The 13,800-nt window shown below is 38.8% G+C and overlaps 2 protein-coding genes across 2 annotated transcripts in view; one reads left to right on the forward strand and one right to left on the reverse strand.

Annotated features, from left to right (window-relative positions):
• On the forward strand, positions 1 to 11,384 carry LOC144039254 (NAD(P)H oxidoreductase RTN4IP1, mitochondrial-like). Its single transcript, XM_077552410.1, has 9 exons — positions 1 to 588; positions 666 to 817; positions 2,562 to 2,630; positions 2,700 to 2,824; positions 2,890 to 2,938; positions 3,020 to 3,156; positions 5,271 to 5,454; positions 7,733 to 7,828; positions 10,484 to 11,384. Exons 1-9 carry the CDS (start codon positions 312 to 314, stop codon positions 10,655 to 10,657), a joined length of 1,263 nt encoding a protein of 420 aa, XP_077408536.1. The 5' UTR covers positions 1 to 311; the 3' UTR covers positions 10,658 to 11,384.
• LOC144039253 (uncharacterized) overlaps positions 11,382 to 13,800 on the reverse strand; it is a 22,524-nt gene continuing 20,105 nt past the window's right edge. Inside the window, exons 19-22 of the mRNA XM_077552409.1 lie at positions 13,347 to 13,470; positions 13,046 to 13,204; positions 12,801 to 12,957; positions 11,382 to 11,787 (exon numbers count right to left, since the gene is read on the reverse strand). Coding sequence (XP_077408535.1) covers positions 11,699 to 11,787; positions 12,801 to 12,957; positions 13,046 to 13,204; positions 13,347 to 13,470 — 529 coding nt within the window. The 3' untranslated portion in view covers positions 11,382 to 11,698. The remainder of the gene's footprint in view (positions 11,788 to 12,800; positions 12,958 to 13,045; positions 13,205 to 13,346; positions 13,471 to 13,800) is intronic.

The raw sequence follows: 13,800 nt of genomic DNA on the forward strand, positions 1-13,800 counted from the left end.
GAGAGGTGAACGTTTAGCTTGTTATGTAGCCACCTTGCTAGCAAGACCACTGTTTATAGTGTTTGTTTCACCGTTTCTACTCTCGCTACAGCATAATTTAACACTCGTACATACAATGAAATTGTACTCGGTTAATTTAAGTAATATACAGTAATTTTCTTGAAGTTTATTCTCGCGTGGAAGGGAGGAATCGAGGCTGCTAGCTCGCACGCACACTGGCCGGTGTCTTCCATCTCGTATGGTGGTTATGTGTCAAAATCTGACCTTGTTGGCACTGTCGGCTCAAGGACGGTTTTAAGTTTCGGTCAGCAATGGCATACACCAGGCTACTTTCCTTATTCAGGATCAGAGCTGCAAGTTCGACCCAAACGCGAGCCGTCGGGGGTGAACGGTGCTTTCGAAAACATGTCAGCACTTCAGCTTGGCGAGCACAGAGTCGCATGTCTGCCTGGGTCATCGACCAATTTGGCACTAACGAAATGCTCAGGTACACTGAAGATATCCCAGTGCCCACGATCACCTCGTCCAGCCAGGTGATGATCCAAGTGCATGCTGCCAGTCTCAACCCTTTGGACGTGGCCATGAGAGGTAAAAAGGGTGAAGCTCACTGAAAGCATGTAGACAACAGTCTGACTTATTATAACCATCATATTACATCATTTCAGGAGGGTATGGAGCTAAGCTGCTCAAGTTACGAAAGGACCCATTTTCTGTAATGGACGATGATTGTGGTTTTCCTATGATCCTGGGTCGAGATGTGTCTGGTGTTGTGGTGGACTGTGGAGCGGAGGTTGCACACTTTGTTCCAGGAGATGAGGTACACAGTGGTTCCCACTGGGTTCTTACAAGTGTGCACGAGTAATATAACATACAATGGAATATTTTTCCACTCTGTTTTCATTAGTCCAGGGTCAGAGCTAGAGTCTATCTTAGTTGATAGGCAAACTCAACCCTGGACTGGCCACAGGGCTGAGTTTGTTCTTAAATAAAAAAAAAAAAGGGGGGGGGGGGCTACATTTTATTAGCTATACAGACGCTCCCCAACTTACGAACGAGTTACGTTCCGAGCGATCGTTCGTAAGGTGAATTTGTTCGTAAATTGCTTCAGTGCTATATTTTGTATTATAATTTATGTTTAAAGAGAATACATACAGTACTGTACTACGTATGTTAGAGAGAGAGAGAGCGAGAGACACACACAGTATTTACATGTACGTAATAAGATAAATAAAATGAAGTTTAACTTACTTTTGGAAGATGTACTCGATGCTTAAGGATTTGATGGAGGAGGAGGAGGAGGAGGAAGAGGAGGATTTTATATCATGAGAGGTTCTTCGTCATCGCTGGAATGGGCTTCAAAAGTTACTTCCTCCTCCGTAACTTCAATGTAGGAAGAAGTTGAGGGTCGCGGAGAAGAAGATGAGGGTTGATGAGTATCTTCCTTGGAGGATTTACTAGAAACTGGCTGAAAGAAGCGATCTAACGACGATTGCACAGTTTTCTTCTTTTTTCATCATAAATGATGCGGTAGCACTGTATGGCATCATTCAATTGATTTGAAACCTTTGTGCAACGTTCAATATTTGGGTCTTGCTGCTCGAAGAGTGCGATGGCTTTATCTATGAGCGACAGGCGTTTCTTCTTCTTCCTCCTTCTCGACACGTTGCTGAGCCTCCAATGCTGGGTGAGCTCTCACAGCGCCAAGCGTCGGTATTAGCGGCGGAAAGAAGCACTACAGTACTCGGAAAAAGGTGCGCAATTCAAAATCTAACTTACAGCATCTCTTTCCGAACATTTTTTGACATGCACGCATGCGCGCAGACATGTTCGTATGTACCGTTGTTCGTAACTCGAATGTTCGTAAGTAGGGGAGCGTCTGTATAGGCAATGCTAAATGCGAGATTTTTAACATTTTAGCTGCCATGTAATTATAATAATAAGTTAACCTCTGGAAATAGTTCTCACTCATATCATGACAAATACGTTGCGTTGCTTAACTGCACTTCATATTGGAATAAATACTGATTTCCATTTGGATTATGGATGGGTGAGTCTTGTATTGGGCCCTTACTGGCTTTAATTTAATATATTGAGTACTTCTGAAAGCTGTAGATAACAACCACTGATACTTAAAGCTGCCAAATGCAGAAAGTTGAATTTCAAATCGCTATTGCCACATGTGGCCAAAAAATTAGACTGCACACTCCCTTCTTCACGAACGCAATGCGCACATGACATCACAACCTCAGAAGTGTTATCAAAAATCCCTAATTTGGAAACGTCATGTGAAACTTAAGGTAGCGTAGCCGTGATCAAAAATAATGTATCAAGGTTTATGATAATATTCCAACCATCTATAATGTAGAATTTCATTAGCATCCCTTTAATTCACTTACGAGGATCCCGTGAATGTACAATACAATTATGTGCAAATGTTCTTTCTGTAATGTAGTTACATCCTTGCATAATTATCTCTATGGACGACTAATAAACTCTCAGGCGCAACTGTTTAATGATATTTAAATGTACAGTGATGTGAAATGTTATATAATGTGCTTCAGGTTTGGGCTGCTGTACCCCCGTGGAAACAAGGAAGTCTGGCAGAGTTTGTGAATCTCACAGAGATTGAGGTGAGTTCTTGGCCGCGGTATATTTTCAAGTAATCGAGACAGCTGTTGAAGATGCGTGATCTCTTAAAGGTGTCCCACAAGCCCAAATGTTTGAGTCACATGGAGGCGGCATCCATCCCCTACGTAGCCAGCACTGCACTGTCTGCACTCGTTAACGCGGGCGGTCTTTGCAGGGATAGCTCGTCCAATAAAAGGCAAGCTCAGATCAACTGTACACGTTTCTTTCAACATTTACCTTCAATGTGCTTTTGTCTCTTAGAGTTTTGATTACTGGAGGATCAGGAGGTGTTGGGACGTTTGCTATTCAGGTGAAACATCGCAAGATCCTTGTATGGCCTTTTGTTGCGTCTGTGTTGATTTCAGTGTTTTCGATCCTTCTCTGCTGATAGTTGGCAAAGGCCTGGGGTGCCCACGTTACAGTCACTTGCTCTCACAACGCCGAGGGTCTCGTGAGAGGGCTCGGGGCCGATGAGGTTGTGGACTACGGTGCGGAAGATGCGACTGACCAGCTAGAAATAATGGAGAGGTTTGTGACATTGCTGCGATTGGACCAGTATAGCATTGTATACCATTCTTCACCTATCATTACAAACATGAAAATCAACTTTTTGCAGTTTAGTGTGTAACGCGCAGTGACTGATTAGCATAGGACGGCGCTGCTGGATAGGAAAAAAAAACATTCGAGAGCAAAAGAAAGGGACTCCACAGGTTTACTTTATTAGTAGGAAAAAGTAGGCTCTGTACAAGTTCATGGCATCAAACACATTGACGGCAAAAATGAAAAAGTGCTGCATAGGCATAACAAAAACAAGGAGGCGCCGCCTTGTGGCGCGGTGCCGTACTGCGGATTGTTACAAGTGATAAATTGCAAATCCACAGAGTCCACAGGTTTACTTTATTAATAGGAAAAAGTAGGCTCTGTACAAGTTCACGGCATCAAACACATTGACGGCAAAAATGAAAAAGTGCTGCATAGGCATAGCAACAACAAGGAGGCGCCGCCTTGTGGCGCGGTGCCGTACTGCGGATTGTTACAAGTGATAAATTGCAAATCGCCATTCGCAAATTTATCTGTAGAACATAGATGCCGTCTTTTTGTCTCCATTCCTTTATTTAACAAATTGAAATCAGTTGCCACGACATAAGCCGCACAGTAAACTTACAAGTCATTATACACAACAAACTCACAAAAACATGTAAAAAAAAGAAAAATATGAAACATATAAATGAAAAATTGCCAGGGGTCTTAAAATTAGAAATATTAAAAACACCAAAATGAGAACACAAAAAGTCTTGACAGCCTTCTTATTTTATACGAGCGTCATTCAATAAATAAGGTGAATTTTTTTGGTATAAGGACTTCTAATATTGATAGAAGCTTTTTTTTTTTTCTTCCCTCAACGTAGTCTCCCAGCACTGTCACACACTTTTGTGCACAAGCTTCCGTATTCCCTCAGCATAAAAATGTTGGGGCTGATGTTTTAGCCAGTCGCTCACAACACTTTTGACTTTATCATCAATTTCAAACTTCTTTAAACAATTTAGCTCAGTTGTAGACACTTTTTTTCCGGCTGAAACATGTGGCACCATACACGGTTGACCTTCTCCTATGAATTTCAATTGGTTTGCACCCTTCAGCAACCAAAAACTTGGTAACTGACCGCTGCTCAATCCTGGCGCATGCTTCTTGGTCGGCCATCTTTGTTAATCGCCAAAACTCTCAAAATTTTTTGTTAATCTGCAAAATAAATTAAATCCATGTGAAAAAGAAATAAAACAGAAATATAAAAAAAGGTAAGCTATCTGTATTAGAAGTCCAAATACCAAAAAATTCACCTTATTTATTAAACCCTCGTAATTGCCATCTTGTTGGTGCGCAATGCTTAGAAGTGTAGTTATGATTGACAAACATAACCGTTGGAACTTGGGTACTCATCAAACAAGTAGAGAACGCGAAGAAGATAAAAATTATTTAAATGTCATTTTTTAAAATACATTTTCTGCAAACAACAAAAACACAGGGTGGCAGCCATTTTGCCACTTGCTGTCGACTGAAAATGACATCACAGTTGTCAAGGTAACAACCAATCACGGCTCACCTGTTTTCATGAGACGTTGGCAAGCTGAGCCGTGATTGGTTGTTATGTGAGCCACTGCGATATCCTTTTCAGTGACAAAATGGCCGCCGCCCCAGATGGATAAAAACGAGCGGACTTTGCTGCTTTATTCATTTTTCACAAACACAATATTAATCATAATATAATGTTTAGACTAGTGGGGTTGTGTCAAACATTATTGTAAAGACATTTTTGGGTTGTCTCCCCCTTTAAATGGGTGAATCAAAAATATCAATTCTATTCTTTCGTGAAATTCATCATTGAGTCTGCATTTTAGGAAGTCCATATAAAGACACAGCAGAGTGGATTCCTTTTAAAGTGCCTCAATGCTGACATCTCACAGTGAACCCCACACACCTGCACGCTTTCCCCTCTGGTTTCTCTAGTTTCCATGGATACCAAGGCTTAAGGCCAGAGTGCAAATTGGTCAAGCCTGGTTTAAGCTTTGAAGACAAAACAAATGAGCACATTTTCCCAATGTGGCAAATTAAAAAGAAACCTCTCATGTTCTTTGCATTGCCAGATTTGACGTGATATTGGACGGCGTGGGTGGGGACACAGAGGAGTGGGCGGCGGGTTTGCTAAAACCCTGGTCTGGGGCGAAGTACGTCACGCTGGTAACTCCTTTGCTCTTTAAAACGGATTCGCTTGGCCTGCTGGATGGACTCGTTCACGCTGGATCCGCTCTGAGCACCAAGGTCATACAGGTAGTATATTAATTAACATATGATTTGAATAAAAAAATTAATAGACATTTTCGAATTCTCAGATGAAATTTGGTTGGATGAATTAAATTTCGTTTTTCAGTGCTGGTCTAGCAGAGTATATGAAGAAGGGACAATAAATAGTATGTGGGGCGTTAGCATGGGGGCGGCAAGCGTTCACCTAGTGCTGAAACAGCAGTATGTGGTGTTTGTGCAGATTGTAGCCAAATGTCTCCCCCCCTTCCCAGAGCGAATAGCAGTGTTTGTGTGTTTCTTGCCAAGCCTCCAAACCCCTTTTGTCCATGGCAGCAGCCAGCTGGTCATTTGAGAGCGCCACAGCAGTTCACACCCTCACAGCTCCTCTCATAACAGCATCACAGCTCAACTGAGCCATCTACTGTTCAATCCCTTGCAAGCGCTCAGTCAAATTGATCGGGGGTTGTTTAACTTTGACGGTCTGGGGACACCCTACAGGGGAGATTTTGTTCATCCTGATGTCAATTAGGATTTAAGGGCTTTAAAAATGGGCTAAAATCAACCGTTTAAAAAAAAAAAAAAATTAACATAAGAAAAAGATAACACTCCCCCAATCCAAAAAAGAAATGTAAAATAATAGGCCTTTTTTTGTTGTACACTGAAAAATTGGGGGTCGATATTTACTTTTTTTTTTTTTTTAATCTAGTAAAGTTTTTTCACATCAGAAATTCTAGTTAAACTTCTGAGTGCATCAACCTTTACCGGATATTTTAAAGTAAATATCACTCCCTGTTTTTACAGTGTAAAGTTGAACAAATACTATATCATATCAAAAAAGAAGAAGTAAAGAAGAAGCAAAAAGTTATTTTATTCCTTCTACTTTTCTAAATAAATCGGCCGATTAGCCGGTTATTGGAATCTGAAACACAGACCGAAAAAAAATAATTAATGTTGATCGGGCCTTAATTTTTGGCATACAGTAATAGAAATGTGTCTGAAATGCAAATTTGCAAAAATATTTATCTACAATTTTAACTAATGTAATGTCATTCGTTTTCAGATTAAACAAGAATCGAAATGTGTGCCTGTTTGACAGTCATTTGTCAAATGTATGAAATAGTTCACAAGTTTTTACTAACAAATGGCAGCCCTACAGTGCATTCACACGGGGGCCTAGTGGTGACCACAGCTGCATCACAGTTTTGGGGATCATTGTTGGAATCTCAGCTCAGACTGTGCGGCGTTGGCCCCTCATTATTTTCTGCTGGGCAAACCCCATTTGGGCTCTTTTCCCACATAAGAACAACATGTAATTTTTTTTTTTGGGGGGGGGGGGGTTATCTCATGTTTTTAGTTGTTATAGTGGACGCCAGGATAATATGGCTGTAATGTGTTGTAAACTTACCAAGCTTAAATGCAACATTTTCAACTCTTTTACTGCCATACGTTATCCAAAAAAACAACCCCTACAATGGCAGCCGATTCCGAGCATTTTCACTAATTTTTCAAGACAAACTGAAAATTGTGTGCTATGACTACATAAACGTGGTGGATTCCATATGAAAGATTGGATTCCCTACTTTCATTAGAAAAAAAGTATGTTTCTACCTTATTCTGTTCTTTAGTAATCACCATTTGAAAAAAAGGTCATTTGAGTGGCATCAAGCGAAAATGGAAAAAAATAATGTTCTTCACAACAGTGATTTTGACACTAATATTTTTTTAGTGACGCTCTGTGAATTAGATTTAATGTAACAAACGCTTTAATCCTTCATGTCATCCTTGAAAACGTTTTGTTTCCTAAGATCCGCCATGTTTTCATGTAATTTGTTACACGGGAGCCCGTTGAAAAGAGATACAATGCTGCCATCTGCTGGCCATAGTTAGTGGGTGTTTTTGGATTTTCCCACCCCATTCACAACCATTCACAAACCAACGCTGCACAAGACGTTGCGCTGCCCATCGATGAAAAAAACGTAGTTGACGTCAATTGACGTTTTTGCCGGCATTCATTGGGATTTTAGTATACGTCAATAAGCGTTCTTGGCGGTAACATGAACGTCATGCAAATCAACTTGCGATTGGTGAGTTAAGATCCAATCATTATTCCAAAGTGTTGACATCATCCAAATTATGCGTTTTATTGGTTTAGATACGCGAATATGTCATGTCCACTGCAACCATCTATGGGTCTGAAGGGGTTAAATGAATTAGATTGGAAAAATCATGTGAATTTAATTTGTTCTCTGTTCCACACACAACCTTGCCCTTTCATTATTGCCTTCACTTTGTTTCCCTGTTCTAGAATATGATATCAAATGGCATTTTCTACCGCTGGGGGTTCTTTGCTCCAGACGGGCCTGGCCTAGATGAGGTCAGCAAGCTGGTGGATACCGGGAAGGTACTGTATAACATGATTAGTAATATCAACCTAAGAGTCAATGTAGATCAAAGATAAAGCGCCTGACATTCCTCCTATGCTGATGGGTCGTCGTCCGATGGAATCAGGCACTGGGAAATGCTGAATGGATTTTTACACAGTGCTGAGCAACGATCCACACAGGCGTATTGGACCTTTTGTCCTGGGGGGCTTACAGCAAGCAGCTGATTTAGACCAGTGGCGGGAAGCTATGGACACACACGCACATACACACCCTCCCAAAAGTCAGTCACAAGTGACACGGCCGCTCTCGCCGTTCATTGTTTATAACGAGAGTTGCTGACCAGAATAATAGGTTGGACCTGCTCAGGATTGACCAGCCTCATCACATTCTATACCCCGCCCTCACATTTCCCCACATTGGAAGCTCGGGAATTCGGGCTATTTGTTCATGTAGCCTAAAGAATAAAATGTGGTTGCTCTCATGCGCGGAACAAACACTTTGGGTAAAATTCTTGGAATTGTAATCATTTCTTTAACGACCAATGGCTGTCTACATCAATTGTAGATTGTCTGATTGGAAAACGCTATAAAACATATGCATTAAACTGTAACAACTCACTATACAATACAAAACATTTAATAGCGTTCATTCTTCATGTGATGTGATAAGATAAAATAATCATTTTGTGAACCTACCATGTGACTGCAAATATATAAATATTGCTCTGACAGTATGGAGGACCCAAACTGACAAAAATAAAAATAAATGAATACAATTAAAAATACAAACAAATAATTAAAAAAGTAAACACAAAAAATAAATAGAAATAGATATAAAAACAACCAAAAATATTCATATACACAAATAAATAAATAAATATAAAAATAAATACAAAAATAAATGTGGAAATAAATACAAAATAAATATCTGACATGTCGATCAACCAATAGGCGAATAGTTCAACCCAAGGCACACTTAGGACTTCATAACGGATTTCATGCTGACAGCATCTGTTGCATGAAATAAATAAATAAGAGCAGAGCCTTTTTATTTATTGATTGACATTTAATTCACATTAAACATTTAATTCTATTTATATATTTATTTTCGTATTTATTTCCACATTTAATTAAAAAAAATAATTTTTATCTTGTTTTTTTATTTTTGCATTTATTTTACTTTCATTTATGTATGTTTACTTTTTGTTAAATTTTTTAATTATGTTTATATTTGTTATTTTAACTTTTATTTATTTATTTATTAATTCATTCAATCATTAATTTTTAATTTTGACAGTTTTGGTCCTCCATAAAAAGATGCCTTTTCACGTATTCTTTCAAATACACCGACTCAAAAGCTGTGCTGATCTCAATTCCATAGTGACGCTACGTTGCCATCTGTAGGGATCTGTTAATCATTACAGTGGTTTTCAAACCTGAACTTCATTTGTTGAAAAGCATAACCTACTTAACAAATATTTACATTGTAGCAGTAAACAGCTGGATTCCAGTTTGTCCAGCCCTTAACTCATTCACTGCCATTGACGGCTATAGACGTAAAAAATTCATTTTAACTATTTCTATTAGTTTAACATTTTTTCCACTTTTGTTATCAAGAATATGAAAACCTAGGGAAAAAAAATATTGTACATTTAGAGCAGATATAAAATGTGTGATTAATCATGAGTTAACTATTGATGTCATGCGTTTAATAACAATTAAGCATTTTAATCGCCTGACGCGATCTAAAGATTATTACAAATTCGGGATTAAAATTTTTAATCGTAATTAATTGCATGACTTCACTTGTTAACTCACAATTAATCACACATTTTATACCTGTTCTAAATGTACAATAAAAAAATCTAGGCTTTCATACTCTTGTTAACAAAAGTAGATTTTTTTTTTTAAACTAATAGAAAAAGTTCAAATTAATTTTTGACGTCTATAGCCGGGATTTTTTTATTTTTTTGCGTAATTAATTGCATGACTTCACTTGTTAACTCACAATTAATCACACATTTTATACCTGTTCTAAATGTACAATAAAACAATCTAGGTTTTCATACTCTTGTTAACAAAAGTAGAAAAAAATGTTAAACTAATAGAAAAAGTTCAAATGAATTTTTGACGTCTATAGCCGGGATTACATTTTTTAATCATAATTAATTGCATGACTTCTTTGTTAACTCGCAGTTAATCACACATTTTATACCTGTTCTAAATGTACAATAAATCAATCTAGGTTTTCATACTCTTGTTAACAAAAGTAGAAAAAAATGTTAAACTAATAGAAAAAGTTCAAATGAATTTTTGACTCCTGTAGCCGGGATTCAATTTTTTTAATCGTAATTAATTGCATGACTTCACTTGTTAATCACACATTTTATACCTGTTCTAAATGTACCATAAAAAAATCTAGGTTTTCATACTCTTGTTAACAAAAGTAGAAAAAAATGTTAAACTAATAGAAATAGTTTAAATGAATTTTTGACGTCTATAGCCGTCAATGGCAGTGAATGAGTTAATACAATATGTACTTACATGTAAATTACCAGAGATGTAAAAATTATAAATTGACCCATAACAGTGTTTGATAAGTGTTCCGAACTTTCAAAAGATGAATTAAATCATCATAATTTGATTAAATGTTGATTGTGTTTTCTCGGCCAGATCTTGCCAGTGGTGGAGGCCCAGTTTCCATTCAGCCAGGTGCCTCAGGCTTTTCAGAAGTTGGAGCACGGCCACGCCAGAGGCAAGACGGTCGTCGACGTGACTGAGGAGCAAGATGGAGAGGAGCAAGAGATGCACCAGAATGCGGAACAGGAAACGGTAACGCAAAACTAGCAACAGCGCAGAGAGAAAGAAGCCGCGCTGATTCTTCTCCATGCACGTTGCAGACTCTCATCCAATGAGACGGGATTAAAAGGGACAAATCCCTCTTGTTCATTTTGAACCCTAGGACTGTCCTTGGGGAGTATATCTCAAATGGCCATTACAACCAAGTTTAAGAAATATATTGTCTGCTATTTATACTGGAACACAAGTCCTTTGTGTATATATACATGCTCAAGTTATTTTTGGCAAAACATGCTCAGAGCGCTGTGAAAGCTGAGACGAGCTTTCATTCTAATGCTAATGTCATTCACATTTGATAACAGCGCCACCACTTTTTACTGCACGATAACGCGCCGACGTCACGGCATAGCCTCATTCGCTTACGTAAGGGTTAAGTGTGAAAAGGGCAAAAGTCAACGGCGGAGATATTCCTGACCTATTTCCCAGGGTCTAAATTCTGTAAAAGTGGCTTAAGCCTCCAGTATCCAATTCTTATCTTCTCTACAGGGCGAGGCATATTCAGATGGTATCCGGGAATTGTTTTGCATATCTCAGCATTCAGACAATTTTTGAGGGAACTCCCACTTGCTTTCTTTCGGTAACTTTAAATGTATGTGTGCAGAATCTAAATTATTGTTCATAAAGTGCATGCTTATCATTGTCCTGTAAAAAGCATTTCATAGTTATTTTGTTGCCGTCATGTGGGCTTGAGCAAATTAAAGTTTATACAAGGTGAGTTAATGAAAGTAGAACTTTGTTTTTATTGCTGAATAAAATGTTACATAACATTCGGGAATAAAAATACATCAGATGCGTTAACACTGTTTAAGTTAATTACAAAAAGGGTAAACTGATTCATTCATTGAAAAAGCAAAACATTTAACCTTGAGCTGTAGTACTTGAATGTCTTCTTTCAAGTTTAAACCTCACTGCTTGTATTTAAGTAGGCAGTAATACATTCTATTATTACAAGAAGTCTTTCCACGACGAACATCGCCGCAAATGTGCACAGAGTCCTTGAACGTTGGTCTTGCTGCCGCACGGAATGTCTTAAATCATTTCCACGTCCCACTTTTGGTGTGCTTTACTTGGATCCAGGGTGTTGAGAATCACTTGGTTTTTGTCATAATGATGACCCCCTGTTAAAGACAATACACATAATTATGTGCATCAAGAAAAAATGTGATTCAGGCACAGTTTCTTGTGTGGATAGTGGACTTGCACGTGATATCTTTGTGTGCCACAAGGTGTCACTGTTGACAATGATGCACGACATTGGAAAACAAAGAACAACTTTCACCCTGCAAGGTTTGTAAGGAAGCTACTGAGCTGGTTAGCAAAGTAAAGTATATTAAGACTGAAATAAGGATGATGTCACAATTTTCAACGAAATTTGTTTACTTGAACACAAAGTAAAAATGGCAACAGGTTGATGCATAGGTTAGCTGTATCTTTTCACTTAATATTGAGCTGGTTTTCATTTTTAGTAGGGCTGTGCAATTAATTGAAATTCAATTACAGTTTCAATTATTACACTGCACAACTACAAAATCGGCATAATTGTAAATAAAAGATTATTAATGCTGATTTTGAGTTGTTTAAATGTATATATTTGCATCTTTTTTTATGTTAAAATGACTAATTTAATAAATCTCGTTTGGGCCAAAAGAAACTTACAGTGCAGGCCTAAAGTTTGGACACACCTTCTCATTCAATACATGCTTTATTTTCATGACTATGTACATTGTAGATTCTTACTGAAGGCATCAAGCCTATGACAACTAACGAACACATTTAGAGTCATTTTTGCCTATTAAACTGCCTTTGAAAAGTAATCCATCAGGTCTCGCCGCTTGCTTAGCAGCTAGCCGCTAACGCTGGCAACAGACACCTATAAAACAAAGTCATCGACGTGTTGTTGTCGTCGGTGACGAGTCAAGTCAACTGTTATGCCGCGACATACAGCCGGGAACTTCAAAATAAAAGCATACCAAGACATTGAAGTCCATATATTATTTAGTAAGGCAAGATTTATTTTGAAGGCAGAAAAAAAATGCCTCAAGCATTCTCGGGAATTTGTTTCACCCTTCATGACACTATCCATATAAACTTTTTCTTACTTTGAGTATTGTTAATTGTTAGCCAGGCTCACCTTTCACCTCCAAGACCAGGTCAGAGGTCGGCATGTAGCGGATGAAGCCCTCCGGGGTGATACTCCATACGTGGTTGTCCACCTCTGGCATGAGACCGACGCGGGTTCCCGCTATCGTCACACTGCCGCTGGGGCTCAGGCAGCACTCCTCAATGAGCTGGAATACACAACGTCAGTCAACATTCGGCTAGCAGAGTCTGAATTTTTCCTCTCTTCTGTGGGATTAAAAACAAACCCCGTGTTACCTTGCAGTGAAGGTGGCCGGCGCGGTAGACCCAGATCTGTTCAAGACCGTGAGTCTCCTCGGCTTCTTGAATCCGAAGCAGTTTGACTTCTTCCAGATCACCCGTCACGGACATCAAAAGCTGCGTTTGTCTGTTTCTTAACCGGAAGTGCACGTGCCTCTACGCAGAAAGCACACAATCAGAAATAAAAAAGTCAGTGTTAAAAGTATGGAGTCTGTGGAACAACTTCAATTAGCACACGAGCTAAATGTTGCACTATATCTTCAAATGAAGTGAGTATTGCTTATTTTGAGGAGGGTACCTGCAACAGGGGGCGGAGCGATCCAATTTTACTCCATTTGCTGAACTGGCGCCAGTCGGGTACTTCACCGGGTTTGACCAAAATCTGAGCACCCCGATAGTTGATGCCCTCATATAATATCCACCTAACAACACAGGAAGTAAACAAAGGCAATTATTAGCTAGCAGTCTGTTTTTACACACGGATTACTGACATGTTTATGTGATCTGTACATTTTGATTTTATCATTGTTTTTTAGTAGTAAAAAAAAAAGCCTAGAGTGCCAAGGGTACTTAATAACTAGACAAAGTGCAATTTCTGCAGAAATTGCGTGTGAATGCTGAAAAGCTGAATTCATGTGCTTATGAAGTAAATTGAAAGATAAATTACTAAAGTTTGGTGGTCTAAGTGGGGTTTGAACCCAGGTACTACGTGGTGGAAGGCAATTTCTCTGCTAACTTGACTTGTCGACATG

The sequence above is a fragment of the Vanacampus margaritifer genome, chromosome 19, assembly GCF_051991255.1.
Source record: "Vanacampus margaritifer isolate UIUO_Vmar chromosome 19, RoL_Vmar_1.0, whole genome shotgun sequence".
Classification (NCBI taxonomy): domain Eukaryota; kingdom Metazoa; phylum Chordata; class Actinopteri; order Syngnathiformes; family Syngnathidae; genus Vanacampus; species Vanacampus margaritifer.